Consider the following 18,187-nt stretch of genomic DNA (forward strand, 5'->3'; position numbering starts at 1 on the left):
TGGAACCCAGTTATTTTGATTGCACGAGCTTTTGTTTTATTTGCCCAACATGACTACAAATTGACCATTTGGGAACATCGCACGTAGTACGCTTTGTGCCGCTAAAGAGATCCAGATAACATACGATTTTGCAGTTAAAATCTACTTTGTAATAAACAGGTATCATTTTTATCATTACGCTCCTAAGCAACCCCATTCAAAATTGCAATGGATCTTGTATGGGTTGTAAACTCCAGTGGTGCAATATAAATGAACACCAGTTAAGTCTATCTCCGAAACTAGTAACGAATTGCTATATAGTCACTGAAAATGGCATTTTAAATTAAAAATGGCTTTTTGCTACGGCAACACGTTTCTTGGTGTTTCCGAAATACGTCACGACAAAGTTTGAGGGGTACTTGAGTTATTTCCCTTGAATGCAACACATTGCTCGATATCTAGTTTGATGCCTCTAGGTTGTCGTATATTTAGATGCATAATTAAGGTTTAAGACATCCTATTAATAACACATTTAGACAAAATATACAATACATCTCACATTATTTAACATAGTTATTCAACTATTAAGTCAAATGTTACAGACGGAATAACCTCGGTGTTTATCAGGCACAGACAACGTGTGTCGCGTAATGCTATTTTGACGACGACCAGTGTATTCTCGATCTCTTTAGCACACGAGCTGTTTTAGTGTAATGTTCACTGGTTTGTTTCTGCACGTCTTGTCAGTTTGGAAAACGCACAAGATACTCAGCTCAACTCAACACAAACTCAACCAAATGAATACGAACCGCTTCGAGAAGATTTCATCAAATTGTGGTCCGCCTGGAATATTATTAACTCGACCGCGAGGTGTATGAATGCAGAAACGAAAAACATGAAAGTATATTCATGAACTATAATTGCTTCCACCATTGCTTCTGTTGTTTGTGATTTTTAAGTAAATATTGTTGTTTTTATCCCTGCTAACGATAGTATAGCTTATACTTATTTGTTTTAGATAAACATGCTTAATTGACACCACCTTTACCGTTTATATGAGCACCATGGACGGTTTTAAAATTGTGCGAAAAGTTGTGAGCATATCAAATCGGCAGCCGGGTAATCTTAATGTTGGCGCAAATAGCCTAAGTACAATGAAGTACGCATGCGCAAAAGGTGAATAACCCGCTTAAAGTGATGCTTTGAAAGACGTTTTTGTAAAGAGGTTTTTAAGTTAATATATCAGAAAACCGTCCTGCGATTCCATTGTCATGAGCTTGGCCACTTACTTACATTTGCGATACTTAACTTTGAGGGACCAATGCTGTCAAATGCCAAACTAGGTGATGCAAACATTAAAAGTAAGATATTTGTCATTTTTTCAGTGATATATGGAGACGGGTAGAGCAGACCGGTTTGGACAACACCTTGAAAAAAATCGCGACGGTGAAGGGTGAGCTCAAGGTCATATCGAGGTAACATTTGTTTTGTAATTTTAAACATAACAACCAAGCAATAAAAAGAATGGTACTTACACACAAATAACACCGAGATTAGGCTAATAACTTACGTCTTGTAATCTTCAGCAAATATTCTTTATCATGCAGTCAATTTGACTTTCATAAGGATAACACTTTATGCTGAAAACCATGTTGAACATAAACATAATCAATTTAAATGTATGTACAACATTTCGTTTATTTAAACATGTTCATTTGCATGTACTAGTATACTTATTATAATTAGTACGTTACAAAGAAACACCGTTAATTATATAATGATATAAATAAATTTATATACATAATATTAATATAAATGGCGTTTATTGAAGGATGAATATGTGTCTACTTGGTTTGGTCGCTGTTAAGTATAACACTTTGTTCTAAATGCTTTTTGATGGCTTTTCATACGTTTGAAAACATCTGTTTACAAAATACAAAAATAACAAGCTAAACACCTTTACTAAATGAATATCTACTGACTTTATAGACATCGGTAAGTATACTTAACGGATCGGTATTCATAAAACATCTTCAGGACATTCCCAACTTAAACTATTTTCCTAATTTAAGAAGCTGACTGGTCAAATATGATACAATTCCTCTAAAATTTTATACTGCTTTATTTCCATTGGGTTTTGTTTTAAACACACCTTTATTTAACGGAAAAAATCAACAATACCAAAAAACCAACACACTTTAATAAAAATAATCAAGAAAAAGAAGGAGAAAAGGCTTAAGTAAGTAAATGACTGATGTTTTATGAATACTGGCCAATGCTGATACTGGATTTGTGTTTTGTGGTTAAAGGGTTTGGTTGGAGTAAACTTACACCTGATCCTTCTTGTTAATGCCTATAGTTTCTTTTGTATTAGGATGAACTGACGGTTGGGCAAGGGTTTATCATATTTTGTTTTTCAATGTATTCTTTTGAGTTTAAAGTCACTGGCGGGTTATGTGTCGTCTTAAATGAAGTTTCATTCACCAAATCTAAGGCGTCACACAATTATTTATGCTCTTTTTAACTTAAGAGAGTTTACACAGCCGCCTTAAACATGAACCAATATCTTCATTCTTAGAAGAATGCTCTTTTAACCTTACTTATTTGACAACTGCGTTTGTCCACAATTACTGAAAAAGTACCTAGCCATGTAATGAAGCTCTAGTCAATGTTTGTTTTTGTGTGTACATACTTGTACATGGTCAGGAACACCATATCTCAAAATAAGCGTGAATTAGCATCAGCTGATCATAAAGATGATTAAACCAAACTTGTGTTTTCAATACTCTCCAAATCGCTAGTAAATGGCGCAGTTATAGAGTGCACAAAATAATAAATAAAACAAGTATATAAATATCTTAGCTTCAACTTATTTATTTTAATACGATTGTGAAAAAAATTATATAAAGTTTTTAAACAGTATAGCAAACTATGTCGTTGGCACGATATTACGCGAGAATGTGGTCTGTGTTGTTGCGCTCAACAGGACAAATACCTTGAGCAGTTTATTGAAAACAAATATCAGACAGTAAACTATGTTTTAGTTGAAAAGTCGCCAACATGCAAATTTTTATTTGAGGGATTTATAATAACAGTTTTATATTTCTTTAAGGTTCAATCTTTTGCAAGCAACAAGTATACTTGCATTCATATTTAGCTTATAAGAGCTTATCAAATGTTTGCGAAATAAGATTATTTAAAAACAAAACAAAAAACAACAATAAACACATTCAACGAAAAACTGCCATGAAAACATGAACAGTTTCATCTACCCAAATGGTCTATACTATCCAAACAGCGACTGGTGGCTTTAGTGGGAATGTACGTGTTTTTTACGACGTCTCCGGACTATCAATTGGCTTTAGGCTGTTACGGCATACAGGACACAGGCAGAATGTAACCCTTGTTATAGATACTGTTAGTCCTTAACGAGCGCCAATGTAAAACAAATGATGCATTTGATGCCCGTTTAGTTTCCCTCCCGTAACATATTTGTATTTAATTAGTGAGGCGGGGGATCTAACGTTTGACCACTGGGCAGGGAGTCAAGTGACCATCTAGACGAAGAATTTGTGCTGTGCCTTTGTGGTGAAAGCTTCTGAATTGAAGTCACTATTTTTTCGATAACTTTCTGATTTGAAAAGATGTAGCCAATAAGCCACTTTCGTTTGTTGAATTATTTGAGTGTTTTTTTCCGCACAAAACATTATACATAATGTTGTTTTAATGTTAATTGAATTTTAACATATCTTTGTAAAAATATTTCTTCAAAAGAAATGCTGATTTTTTTTTACACACCAAAGCTTTAGTAAAATATATATTTACGTCAGAAGTAAAGGAAAATTGAAATTATGAAATGCTTTTAGTAATTTTTGGCCTTCCCAACCAACTTCAGTATTTATGAAGACTCGTAAGTAATATATTTATAATCTGCAGCATTTCTTCCGATGACGCGGTGAATCTGTCTTCGGTGATTACGGAAATGAACGAAACGCTTGGGAGTATTCGGCATTCCTTTGTAGACAATGAGGCGGAAATTTACGACGGTGACGAACACGAGTTGAAGTAAGTCACAATTTGTTCTAAATTGATTGAACTTGTGCATTATGCCTTTAAATTTGCCTTCAAAAATTGCATCGCCTTAATAATTGTATCGTAAATCAAAATATGCCCCCAAAATCAACATGCCTTAAACTTATCTTATATCAATAACTGGCTTACGGTGCTGTTTGGAGCTGGCGAGTAGAATTAGTATAAATACACATATACCAGTACATATATTGTCACAGTTTATACTATTAAAATATTTTTGAAAGCTAAAACGATGGAAAGAGACGTCCAGCTATACAGACAGCTACTCAGGGGATAGTTTCAATGGCATCCAACGTACAATTATTTGGACTTGGACTATACATATAGTACCATGTAAAGAATCTCTCGACTTGTATGGTTTTATTTAAGGTACCTAACATCCAGCTGCCCAGCCATAGTAAGCATATGGAGCCAGTTCAGCATATTTGCCTCCGACTTTGCCACCAGCTTTGTGCAGAAGTAGGTTACTTACAGAACTGTATGTTATTCACGCTAAATTGGCGCGTTCTGTACACACATATAAATCGCTTAATTAACTCTTAAAGCATTTAAAGATGAATATTTCCAAACTACACACAAAGTTTACTTGCCTTTATCGTTCAGTAATCACTCCGTCAGCGTATGTCACATGACGGTGATGATCAACATAATATGACTTCATTAGAAACTTCTGTTATTCCCCTTGAACGTGAGAACACCAATTGAAGAAGGGATGTAACTCAAATTGACTGTATAGTCATCACTTTGTTATATCCCTTGAACGTGCAAAAACGTGCAAACCACAATGGGAGAAAGGATGCAACTCATTTTAATCGTTTTATAAAAACGTTCCTATCCCCTTATACTATTTTTAAATTATGACATAAAGTTATTATTTATGATTAAACCATTCGCATTTGATATTTTCTTTAATGAAAGACTATGCATATCGTATCAATATTAACAACATTTCCGAAAAGATACACACCAAAACCTCACGAACAACGTTATGTACATGTATGATTTATTTTTCGCAGAAGTTGGTTAAACTCTTCAGAGCACCGACAATTATTAAACAACGTGGTTGATTTGGCGGGAAACGCTGTCAAATTAGTCGTGCTTGCTGTGGACACATCGAAATTCCATAATCTAGAGTAAGATCAGCCAACCATTGAATTAGAGGTTTTAAAATTGAAATCATTTGTAAATATGGGCTGCTTAAAAATAACACAATTTTTATTTGCTGGAAATTAATTCAGTTTTAAACATAATGCTGTGCATATTGGAATTAACAGAGAACACTAAGTTTTTGTTTTACTTATCAATGTTATATAAGAAATGATAATCAGAATTAGAAAACTAAAATGCAACCAATTGTATTCGTAGTGAGGCAAGCGAGCTTCTAACGGCGTCCAGGAAAGAGTCCGAAGATGTCAGTAAAAGTCTCCAGCAACATGTGCCAAATATGTTGTCGGTGGGGTAAGAATAATCTGCTTTATGTATGATCTTCTTGCTAGTTTGTTATCGACGTTTACGTTTTGATGGATAAAAGAAGCAAAACATGGCCAGTCTGATGATTCTCATTTCAACACTCGCTGGTGGTCCTAATTCAGTATATTTGACTTCCACTTGAACCCGAAATACTTTGCTAATGTGCTTTTTGAAAACTGAAACTGAAATAATTGAAATATTCGTGATGTGTTTTTGAGAAGCCTTAATTTTACTATACAATTATTACAAAGGTAGTACATTACAAATATACCAGTATCAGTTGAAAACCTTTTTTCAGAGAGGGCCACTCTGCAGCCGGTGGTCTTTGGGAGCTGCTAGGCTGGATGTTGTACGGTCTAAAACATGTCACACATCACGTCCTGCAACCAGACATTGACAAGAAGTAAGTGCACTTAGCTATTCTTAGGGAGATTTTCGTGTAATAACGGAGAGTCTAGTCGAATGTTTGGGACAAACACATGCATATTCCTACCACAAGGAATTTCAACAAAACTGAAACAAATCTGAGTAGCCATATTACACTGTCATTTCTTCGCCACCTTTGCCAAGGATAAGTACACCTCAATGTACTTCGACGGGCTCCAAGTAATTCCGGATATGGCGAATGGTTGTTTTCAAGAGAGGATGATCGTATGACCTTAAGCGTTCATCCGACAGACATTGGGCCGAGTGTTAATAACTTAGTTTTATCAAAGTAAACAACGTTTCATTTTCAAATCGTTACTCCTTTGGCAGTTTCATGGATACAATTGTGATCTGCTGTATTTCTAACAAGGTTCGAGACAACTGTTTTAGCTGCAGTTTTTATACTAGTATTTGAAAATGTGAGCACACAATTAATTACTTCACGTTTACACCTTTAACACAGTTCTAAATATTCCGTCCATAGACAAAAGTTATCATACTCAGAAATTAGATTAACACGATCGACCAGGTCTAAACTAACATAATACTTTTTTCTCAATTGGAATAATTTAGTTATTGAAAACTGGTAAAAAGTATTATGTTTATTCATATGGACTCTGGTAATAACTCGACACCTTACTAAACCAGCCAACTACGCGCGTACAAATGTATCGTAACTGTTTAGACGGAAACATGTTCTATTAAAATATAAATTATTTTTGATTTTTGAAATCTTGTTAAAACTTTAACTTAGAGAACCAGACGTTGACCTCAGTATGTATGACGAGCTTACAGGGAACCTGTATGGCCTTTTTCAAATACTACCAGAGGAATGGACCGCAAAAGCCAAGTAGGTCATCCAAATATGTTATATACTAACATTTTTTGTCGAAAGTGAATTATTGAATATTGACTAATTAATTAATAAGTTGTTTGTTGATTTTATAAAAAGGGAACTTGCACATAAAATTAATTTCATCTTAAAGGTGAACTATTCCTTCCAAATAAGATGTACCACAATTAATAAAATTGTTTTAATTAATCATAAAACGAAGTGGTTCTTATGAAAGATACCGTGTTTAAATCTTTAGGACCCACCAGTTATTTAAAATGTGTGCGTTGTTTGCTATAAAATCACGGTTACAAAATTGTTATCATGAATTAAAAGTTTCCATAAATGCATTATTAAGTTAGTTGTTAAAGGTTTATCACTTCAAATTTATGTTTGTTATACATGTGTAAGTATTGATTTTAAATAAGAGTATCAAAAAGCACAAATTAACACAATTATGCTAAAACACCAATTGCTATGCATAATTCAGTTGATATCTTCGTTGACTGATTTGCATAAAAGTGATACTCGTATTTAAATTTTGTATTTATTCATCCTTTTCGGTTAATAAAAATAACTGCGGTACATCTTTTTTGGTAAGAGTGCATCTTTAAATAAACTGAATACTATGGACTTGAAATTTCCTTCAGGGCAGAAGAAAAACCTCCAAGCCCTCCTGCGCCTTCACAGAACAAGAAAAACAGGTACATTGTATAAAGTATTCGGCAGAGAATGTTGATTCATTTAGAATATTTGATTGACAAGAAAACTAAACCGGTTTTATTAAATTGGCTTTTGTTCATAAACTTATTTAATATATTCAAAATTTTACCAAAAGCTTTAAGTGCAAGTCTGTATGCCACACGGCTCATGTAGTTAAAGATTCTTAGACAAAATGGATTCAGTCATGATAAAATCACAATTATATGGATGACCTTGTACCGTTTTACTTTAAACCTTTATTCACAGGCATGGGTCATGTAGCATATCACAATTAATAAGCAGTATAGGAAACAACTCAAATCAGTAGCGAAGGTTGAAATTCAAAGAAACCTTTATTTTGATTGTTTAAACACAAAGAGCAAAAGCTAAGTAGATCAATATGCTTACGTTTAAACAAGGATAAATACAAAAACGCCCTGTTTCATGCGACTTTGTTAAAAAAAATAATTAATGGGTATGATCGACTAGAAGACATAAATGTATTGTTGCAGTAAAAAGACTACTAAGACAGCTACGAAAGAACCAAGGTATTTTTTTTCAACGGATTTTCCGGATAGGATAAACGTCTGAGATTAGTCGGGCTATTTTGTTTGTAACATAAGCTGTTAATACAAAGCCATAGCACGAATTTATTTAAGAACTGCGCTTTCGTAGATGGATCGTAGATGTATGCTTTTTGTTAGTCTAAACGCTTTTAGAACTAACAGATAATTCGTTGCCATTGTCATTAATGTGTCCTTTTAGCGTTCCAATACTTATGTTGAATAGTTCACCAGTTAGTAATTTCTCCGTGGCTGATTTAACAATGATTGTGAAGGAAGTTATAAAATGCTTAGTCACTCTCGTTGTCACAATTTTGTGCGAAAGTGTGGTCTTGTTTTTAGGGGTAAACCGGGGAACCCGGATAGAACCACCAACGAAATGCGCCCAAACCGGGAATCGAACCCGGGTCGCCATGACTCGCGAGTGAGCTAACAACTGCGCTAACTAGGCAATCTTACAATTTGTTATAACTATGTTTGCATGTTACATTAAGGCTATCAAAGTAAAATAAAGTTAAAACTAACATCAGACATAAATATTTAACTATTTGAATTGCAGAAATCGATAATTTTTATATGTTAAATGGTTACTTTTATTTTTTGTCTTCTAATTGAGCCATATTTGTGTCAATTGATTATTTTTAATTTTGTTAAAATTAGAAGAACAGTTTTTACTTCACAGAATTAATGCATTCATGTATTGCAACAAAAACAACAACAAAAACAACAACAAAAACAACGATAATAATAATTATATTTTATTTATTTTTATAAATAAATAAATAAGTAATAAATAAATAAATAAATAAATTAATTAATTAATAAATAAATAAAAAATAATAATAATACTAATAATAATAATAATAATAATAATAATAATAATAATAATAATAATAGTAATTATAATAAATTATAATGGTGATAATAATAATAATGATAATGATGATGATAATTATGATAATAACGGTTGCAGCAAGGAGGTAAAGGAGGTGAGTATCGCCCCTCCCCCGGAAGAAAATAATCAGAAAAGTGGCCGAGAGGGATTTACCGACGCAGCAACCAAGCTAGGGACAGCATGTGACCGCTATACGGCTTCCTCGTGGGATAAACAATGGTCAGTAAAGTTGAATTGCATTAAGGACTAATTATAACGGATTACTGAGTCATTTCTAAAAAATGCCTAATGCCAAGTCCCAAAAACAAAATTAATAACTATGATTTATTATTTACTTTGATGTAAACTTTAAGTATTAACATCGCCATTCAGATGTAATCAAATTTCAACTTTCCCTATGCTGTATCCTTTTTAGACTGCCTCGCTTAGGTAGGAATGCCCACAGTTCACGAAGAATCTTATAAAAGAGTTGAACTCGGCACACTAATTTTATTTTTGTATAACTGATGTAACACTCCTTATTTAAAGAGATGAAAACTTTCAAAAGAAATTATTTTAAAGATAGTGTTCGGTTTGTGTAACGAATTTTAAGTAAGTAATTTGGCTCTATGAAAATACTAAATGGTACTCAGTGAACGTGTTTTCAATAAGAAATGTTGATAAATTTGGTTAGGTTGACAGTTTTATTTAGGATTGTTTCAGGTTGCCAACTGTATCTGTTATGCTTATTTCAGGTTGCCAATTTTAAGTGTAAGGATAATTTCAGGTTAATGTATAAGCATGGTTTCTGGTTGCCAGTTTCATATAGACGGATTGTGTCAGGTTGTCATTGTTTATATAATGTTGCGGTTGCCAGTTTAATATTGTGTTTCAGATAGCAAGTTTTATTTAAAAGATTTGATTTAGGTTGCCAGTGGTATGTAATGTAGAGGGGTTGTTTAAAGTTGCCAGTAATATATGGTAGGGTCGTTTCATTTTAACAGTGAAATTAAGTACAGTACAGTACAATGAAGGATCGTTTCAAGGGGCCATTTTCAGGTGGTAGGTTTTTTCAGGTTGCCAGTAGTAGGATCATTTCAGACAGCCATAAGTTAAATAATATAAATGTGAAAGGCTTCATATTCTACTGGGTAAAATCATTTCAGGATGCCAGTTTACGTGGAAGGATATTTTTTATTGTTTTGACTGCAAATCTTACGTGGTAGGATCGGTTCTGATTATGATCAAGTCTGTAAGTTTTACATTTAGTAGTAAAAGGCTGCTACATTTATGAGGATGGACAAATATAGACTGCCACTTTGTGGGATCTCTTCAGAATGCCAATTTAATAATTAGTCCGCCAAATTGAATGCTTCAATCATTTAGGCTGCCACTTTGGTGTCATAAGATAGTTTCAGACTGTCATTTATGTGGTAGGATATTTTCAGCCTGCCAGTTTTACGAGGACACTCTGGAGAGGAAGTCCGATTCCGGATGTCAACATACAAGGAGCTGGGTGGTAGCTTTGTGGATCCAAGTCCTATGGCGTTACGGCGGCCACTTCTGGATTCACTGCAACTCACCGAAGACCATACGCTTCAGTCGGACATTTATTATATTGGTATTGGTATTGGCTTGTTATGCTGTTGTGTATATCGTCACCCTATTGCAAGAAGAGCACGACTGCTATTAGTCTATATGTATACGCGACACAATTTCCCATGCTGTTGTACATTTCTGTGAAAGTAAATTGAAATTAAATGGCGTAGGTCACTGCTGAGACCCGACAGTAACGGACGGACAGACGGTGCGACTTCTATAACATATGCCTCCTTTCGAGGGAGTACTATATGACAGGCACAACATATATCCGTAGTATGGGAACATTGTTTGACTTTCGATGAACAATACTGTTAAATTTTGATGCCTGGTAATCCCATATTGAAAACCATATTCAAGGATTATAATTATGTGTATGGAAATATTATGTAATAAATTCCTAAGAATATAATACAAACAAGTGATTGGGCCTTGAACGTTTGCAGAATATGTTAATTCGCCATCTATTTCAGTTTATATAAAGTACAAAAAATATAAAAAGCAATTTCTTAACCAATAACGATTTTTCAGACATATATTTAACATATATTAGTTAACAGGATACGAAACAGTTTCAAATGATACAACAATTATATGGGGTCAGAATTTAATATGACAGCCAATGACTCGATACAACTAAAATCATCATTATCCATCGGACACCTTAAAACTGTTCATTGGCTTTATTGATATGTGCACCACTTTAAACTACAGGGATGTGCATACATTCCTGATTGATTTGTGACATTAATTGTACATATGTATCTCAACTTTGTACTACAATATAAGTATCAGTATACATCAATGTTCTGTATATATTTGATATGTTGTCTCTACCATCAAACAATGCCTTAATTACAAAATTAGGTCCAGAGGGTTTAAAGGTCACAGAAGAAGTGATAGTCCAGTTTCCTCTGTTCAGTGCGACACCAGTGAAGGGCATATTCCTTATGGTCCGAGATAACGGTGCCTGGAGTAAGGTTGAAGATCCGGAAGTGGTATGTTAAATTCTTAATCATTCAGCCGCTCTAAACAGAGTATATGGGTATAAAATAAAACGGAGCATCGAGCACAATGACGTTCGTTCTTTTGTGGCGACATTATAGAATAATACAAAATTTACACATCCTGTAAATGCATATAGCAGGTAACATCGGAGGACGGTGCGGTTGTGGTGTTTCGCACCACAAGCTGTGAGGCGTTCACGGCGCTCAGTCAAAGCTGCCCAGATCGATTTGCAGCCGGTCCGGCGGGCGCGGAATACGTGAGTCCCGAGCACAGCAAGGTGGGGGTCATTGTGCCTAAGGACTGCTTTGATACAGAAGTTGAATTGGATATTAAGGTTTGAAATTGTGCTTATTTGTAATCCGTATAAAACTGTCAAGTAATTAGTTACATACGTACCGGTATTTTTGCATTGCTGAAATATGATGACGTTTAAAATCTTTGAAACGATGAGAATAAAATATACCTAAATAAACAAAATAAATTGCAGGAATTATTATTTTATTTAAATATAAACTTAAGTTAGAAATAGAAATAATGCAGTAACATTTATTAGAGCAGAAAATAAACTTAAATTATATGAAAGTAACGCAACAGCTGAAATAAAAATAATCATCTGCATATGTGCATTATATTCATTAATATTCCAAATGTTTTTGACATTTTTCGCTTAAGGTCGAAGAATTCGACAAACAGAAGCACAGCTATCACTTTATCGGTATTGAATGTGCATCTGTGGCTTTGACCATCTCTTGTGGAAGTGACGTCAAGATGTTGAAGCCAATCACGATCGAACTTCCTGTGGAAGTAGAAGATAAGGAGAAGGACACTGACTTGGTTGTGGTCAGATATAACAACACAACATGCCAGGTGACATTTTGGTTTTATGTAGAAATATTCAGATTTTTCCAATTGTTTCAAGCATTTTGATCACATCACACAAACAGTTTTAAGGGTTAAAAACCTCAATGTCTATTCTTAGAGAATACATTCAAGGAGCAACGCAAAGATTAACCCGAGTACCTGGATGTGACTCCATTGTCAATGACTTTTGTCATGAATCATGTAGAATTTACATGACGTAATCTACAAACGGGTCGAGGGATTAGCGCAAGACAGTCGTCAATCTTGAATGAATATATTATAGAAACCTAAGTTCGTTTATTTTGCGTAAAGTCTTCAATTTATGGAGCTTTAAGATGTGAACATTTTTTTCTAGGTGCTAGACTACAAGCAGTATACGGTTAAGGGGACTAGCAAAGACGATGTGTTCGCAGTTGATATTAAGGAGTTCTGGTGGTACGAGATTAGTGTCACAATGGTTGTCTTTTGATTAAACTAATAAGCTATCAAGAGACAAATGTTTACATTTATAATTCTCACAGTTCTCACAGATTTAATAATGCAAAAAAGTATTCGTTAATCTGAATAAATCCTTCCATCTGCGTTATCTTCAATTATTTCTAAAATGAGACATATTTCTACCATTAAGACATTTGATTTCACAACATTTCTTCAATTTGGACAGTTTTAATCCTCGTATTAAATAACAGCATCTAAAGGCAAACATACACAAAACACGTTCTTGCTAGTTCACTAGAAATATTGCAATAATCATTTTATATATGATATATGTACCTTGCATTTCACAGTGTTGCACTTCTACATATACGGCGAGTATTCCTCAACATGAGGGAAACCATCAAGAAAGAATTCCTTGTCGGCTATGGGAAACGTGTTCCTTGCAATATCCTAACGTACATTGACGACACATCACGTGACAGTGAATCCCAAATATTCGTAACGGAAATTTTGGATTCTTATACGGCGGACACAGAAGTGGAAACGAAACGGTCCTCGGGTATTATCGAGGTGAAGAAGAGCAGGTCAAAGGATGTGTTCCTACAACGAGGGGATTTGATACGAGTAGAAATAGATGGTCAAATGAGAATCACAGAAGCGATGTCGGAAGAGGAACAAACTATCTGTTTTTTGCCAGGTTAGTTGAATCGAGTCGAAAGGTATACGTCAGACGGTCAAAAACAAAAACAAAGAAACTCCCTTGGTATTCCGTGTAAATTATGTGATATCTAATAGCTTTGTTATACTGTATTTGAGGTACAATCCACCAGGGACTATAGTAATTCTTTCTTGAAAATCAATATGTGTTGCCTTTAAAGATCACGTAAAATAAAATTGTTAAAATAAATCCTCAATACTTCAATTTATTAGGTGTGTATATATCAACACTTATTTTCGGCTACACAACAGGACCATCACGGTTATGGTAATAGACCAACGCTGCTTCTATATGCTCATATGTTCTATATGTTTCAGGCTGCAGTAACTCGGTGTCGTTCCACACGGAGGTGAAAAGGGACCCAGAAAAGCTGCCTGATGCCATGTTGTTCTTCAAAACGGACCCAGAACAAAGCATTATACACACCTTGGCTATTTTGACCAGGGATCTATGCGAACAGGCTACTGGTAAACTCAAACTAATATTGTTGTCGCCGTTCAGCTTTTTGTTTTAAACACAGGTTGGATTAGTTATTGAAATATGGTGCGTTTTTGTCAAGAACATATCTAAACCTAGATGTTTTATGAACACAAGTTAAAGTTTTACGCTAGCATTTCATGAAAGTATTAATTTTTCACATTATATATATTGTTTAATAAATTGCATTATGTTATGTCCAATTAAAAAGATAATGAATAAGAAAAAATATGGAGTTCATTTAAGGCAAATATATCGTGTCAATTTAAGACTTATAATACATGTATGCTCTGTTATGCGCAAGGAAATTTGAGTAGTCTTGTCCTGAACGTATCAACCTGCTTATTCCGCAACCCGAAATCCGGGGTATTGCACTGGCAGTTTTTGCCCCCTGCTGTGATGGTCCTTATGAGATGAGATCAGAACCCCAGTGTAGATACACAATAGAGACATGGCACTTTTTGTCCAGAGTGTTACTTGTTTTTATAAGCTTTAACGTAATTTAAATATTCCATTTACTAACCATTTAAGAAACGAATTGTTGAACAATCGTTAAAACATTTAAAAGACTTAAGACGTAAACTGCAAACGGCGCAATACGACCAGGTTTTCAATAGTTGTGCAAAAGAGAGGGTTAGGGCAAATAAAATAAGTTATGGAAGGAAATTATAAAAAGGTGTATTTGCTTCCCTAAGTTAAAAAATGAGCACCTTGTGCAAATTTAAGAGCTTGTCGTTTTCGTTTTAGACAAAAGACCCCAAATCCAAAGCATTTGTACCAATTTGTGACCTTGAACTTAACGTACAAACATGAGTGATACCGGTGACACACACCTTGTCATGGTAAAAATGTGAAAATGTTATTTTGAAATCCCAAAGTGCTAACTTGTAGTCATGGCGAACATTTGTGTCAAGATTTTTACATTCCCCCAATGCATGGCCAAATTATAGCGTAGACAAACCAAATTGCAAGGAATTTTGACCAATGAGCATAAACTGTGTATTCTTGCTGTTTGACAAACAGACATGGCTCTTGTGGACAACACACTGTCTAGTCATTTATGCCATACTATTTCAAAATATTCATATGCATGGCCAAGTATACAGACCGGACAAGCCAAAAATACATTGGTATTTGACAAATGACCTTAAGTGTCACCTTGAACTTTAACTTACAGACATGGGTCTTGCACGGGACAAATTACCTAGTCATGATGAACATTCATTTAAAATCCCACAATGCATCACACATTCGTTTTAATAACGGCTTTTTTTGCTGCATGATTGGTTTATTGACATAATCACTTGATGATATCAATGCATTGTTAAAAGGCTAAAGTATCCATCACTTTGTATAAGTCTTAGTGGCCCAGTGGTGACGAAGTCGCTTTTCTGTTTTTCTTGAATTTTCCAGCGTGGGTTCGCACCCCATTAAAACCAAAATACTTTTTTTATACTTTAATTGTATTCTTTCTGCAATTTCGATATCATAGAGTAAAATAATGATAAAATAAGTTTTTTCTGATGCACTATCGGGAAAACTTTTTTTAGTCCGAAAACATGAGCGAGTCCTTTTAAAACAAGAAATGAAACTAAAGAACCCACACTGAATGGAAATTATGTTAAAAAATACTGAAAGAATGATAAAACTGCCAACTACAATAGCCAAGATAAGTAATATGTTACAGCCTACTGTGGCATCAGGGACATATAACGTGGTCTGGTCAGCTTGGGATAAAGATGCCAGACGTTTCAAACATAACCTTTAAAAGAATAAACCATTAAGAGTTAAAAAATATATATCTTTGAAACAAATGAACGTTTCTGAACGTGGATAGTCGAGTAAAGTTAGTGTTGTTGTACTTATACCGAATATTTAATTGCCACCAATCGCGAAATAACAGATACATTGTACATCAAATATTTCAATACACCAAATTCCGGTTACATAATTTCATATATAAAACAATTAATTTCAGAGGAAATCACCGCCCGATCCGGGAGCAATTCTGCTCCGAACGAAAATAAGAAGAACGAAAAGCGAGAGGAAGGTAAGGTAGTTTATGTTAGCGACCAACTAGTTTACAAAGATCATTAGCTACTTGTACCAGAAACTAATTTAAACAAACTTGTATTGAAAAACAACAACACAATTAACACGTCTGGTCATCTAAACCACCGGATCAACACTGCACGTGCAACCTTCCTCTCCTTATAAACGTCTGTCTGCGCCCTATAATGGCTGCATTATGGTTCTCCCACTTAAACACAATATTAAGGTCAAAACTTTAACCCCCACCAATTGGAGCATGGGGCGTTCAGAAAAAGACCCAAAATCCACTAAACCTGCAATTAATGACATTTAAAGAGGACCCATATCTCCTACTATTGCATAGGGCTTTATATCTCTGGTCTTGACTAGATGTAAGTTTAGAGGTTGATGTTGCTTAAAATCAACACGGTTCAAATGGTCATATATTGCCCTTCGAAGGACTAGAAGGTGCGACTATTTATAAAATTATGTGCATTGCCCTCCATTCCCTATACGGGCCAAGATTGAAGGTGGGATAGAAGAACATTGGAAGGATATGTTTGGTCACTCCTTGTGGGCTGCTCTTTTTGTCAAGGCATTTGGGTTTTATAGTGAGGATAGACTTGTCATTGGAATATAACATATGTGTGCAAACAGGGTCTCGGCTTAATTTTCCAGCTGCTGTAAACATTCTGAAGATGGAGAGCCTCATGACGTTAGCGCGGGAACTGACTTTAAATGAGGCCCGGGAACTAGGAATTCAGTTGGGACTCAAACCGGACGTGCTCAAACGGATACAGGAAGATACGGAGAAGGACCGGGTAGCCTCCAATTTCCAGATATTATGTAAATGGCGCGGCAGGTGAGATACAAACAATGATGGATGTTCATTAAATTAATATGTACATTTTTCAGTTTCCTTTGAGTTTATAATTCAAAAGTGTTAAAGAATGGCTACATGTATGCAGCAGTATGTCGTTATTTAAGTAGTTACAAGACGAATGTTGATGTTTGGCATCAAAGACGCGCCTGAATGGGTTTTATTGAATATTAATATGTATCTATTGATGTTCATGAAACATTCTGATTAAGTTTCATGAAAATTAGACCAAACATAATGCCTCTAGTGTGTTCCAGATTGGACCTAGTCACCTAGTTTTTGACCCCATGTGACCAAGTTTTACAAGCAGTCGATATTTCATCAGGGGGTACATTCTGACAAAGTTTGAATATAAAAATTCCGAATAAACACGGACATAGCCGAACTATGACGGTTTAATCAACTTTCTAGATCGTAGTTACTCGGTCGTCTCCGGCATGCGTAAATTATTTAGACTGGTACCTTGCATTATCGCCGATAAAATTATTGGTGTCGGGTCGATTCGGCCGAGATATCATTTCGGCCTGATACTTTTCGGCATACTTTTATTCATTAATGTTTGTTTTAAATCGTGTGAATAACGCTTTGAACTTTCATTTTATCAGTTAAATTTAAATTGTGTTAATTTCGTTATTGCGACTAATATGTGTTAGTAAAATCGTGTGAATTAAGCTTTGTACTTCCATTTTATATCACTTAAATTTAGAATAGTCAATTAATGTCGTGTTAGGGCACTTATATATGTTATCAAATGTATAATTTAAACTATTATTCACGATATGCCCGTAAATTCTCACATGCTTATTTACTACCACAGCGTGTATATAAATCGTTTTCACAGAAAGTAAATTTCTAAAATAACGAACTCGTATGACCGGCGACCAGTCAATACAAAAAACACAGAGAATAACTTTTTTGTTGTTGAGAATAACCTCAATGCGCTCATCATTTCCGCAAGCAATAAATATTGAGTTCGAGCTATAAGGTTTGTCCAATCTAATTAGAATCATATTATCCTGTGCACAGTATTCCCGCAGGCAATGCATTTTTTGAGTACTTCAGTCAGATGGGATGGATTCAGTCCTAAAGCAGGGCTAAAGGGGGTTTCACCTTGTTGAAATTGTTTCCAGTGTGTTTTTATTTATCACAAGGTACTTCTTGCTATTTTTAATTATACTGTGGAGCCAAATATAAAATTTACTACAGTGCCATATTAATGTAGACTGAAAATGAAAAG

General features: G+C 34.7%; 1 protein-coding gene across 2 annotated transcripts in view; it reads left to right on the forward strand.

The window, feature by feature from the left end:
* LOC128207773 (uncharacterized) overlaps positions 1 to 18,187 on the forward strand; it is a 34,923-nt gene that overhangs the window by 15,552 nt on the left and 1,184 nt on the right. Inside the window, exons 3-21 of one of the 2 annotated variants that reach the window (XM_052910935.1) lie at positions 1,365 to 1,454; positions 3,916 to 4,044; positions 4,441 to 4,530; positions 5,088 to 5,204; positions 5,437 to 5,529; positions 5,840 to 5,944; positions 6,722 to 6,817; positions 7,450 to 7,503; positions 8,014 to 8,049; positions 9,038 to 9,178; positions 10,387 to 10,559; positions 11,405 to 11,535; positions 11,682 to 11,879; positions 12,218 to 12,412; positions 12,762 to 12,841; positions 13,195 to 13,541; positions 13,880 to 14,029; positions 16,018 to 16,089; positions 16,749 to 16,932. In XM_052910935.1, coding sequence (XP_052766895.1) covers positions 1,365 to 1,454; positions 3,916 to 4,044; positions 4,441 to 4,530; positions 5,088 to 5,204; positions 5,437 to 5,529; positions 5,840 to 5,944; positions 6,722 to 6,817; positions 7,450 to 7,503; positions 8,014 to 8,049; positions 9,038 to 9,178; positions 10,387 to 10,559; positions 11,405 to 11,535; positions 11,682 to 11,879; positions 12,218 to 12,412; positions 12,762 to 12,841; positions 13,195 to 13,541; positions 13,880 to 14,029; positions 16,018 to 16,089; positions 16,749 to 16,932 — 2,481 coding nt within the window. The remainder of the gene's footprint in view (positions 1 to 1,364; positions 1,455 to 3,915; positions 4,045 to 4,440; positions 4,531 to 5,087; positions 5,205 to 5,436; positions 5,530 to 5,839; positions 5,945 to 6,721; positions 6,818 to 7,449; positions 7,504 to 8,013; positions 8,050 to 9,037; positions 9,179 to 10,386; positions 10,560 to 11,404; positions 11,536 to 11,681; positions 11,880 to 12,217; positions 12,413 to 12,761; positions 12,842 to 13,194; positions 13,542 to 13,879; positions 14,030 to 16,017; positions 16,090 to 16,748; positions 16,933 to 18,187) is intronic. The other variant, XM_052911015.1, reaches the window with a different exon arrangement.

This window comes from Mya arenaria, chromosome 1 (assembly GCF_026914265.1).
Source record: "Mya arenaria isolate MELC-2E11 chromosome 1, ASM2691426v1".
NCBI classification, from domain to species: Eukaryota; Metazoa; Mollusca; class Bivalvia; order Myida; family Myidae; genus Mya; species Mya arenaria.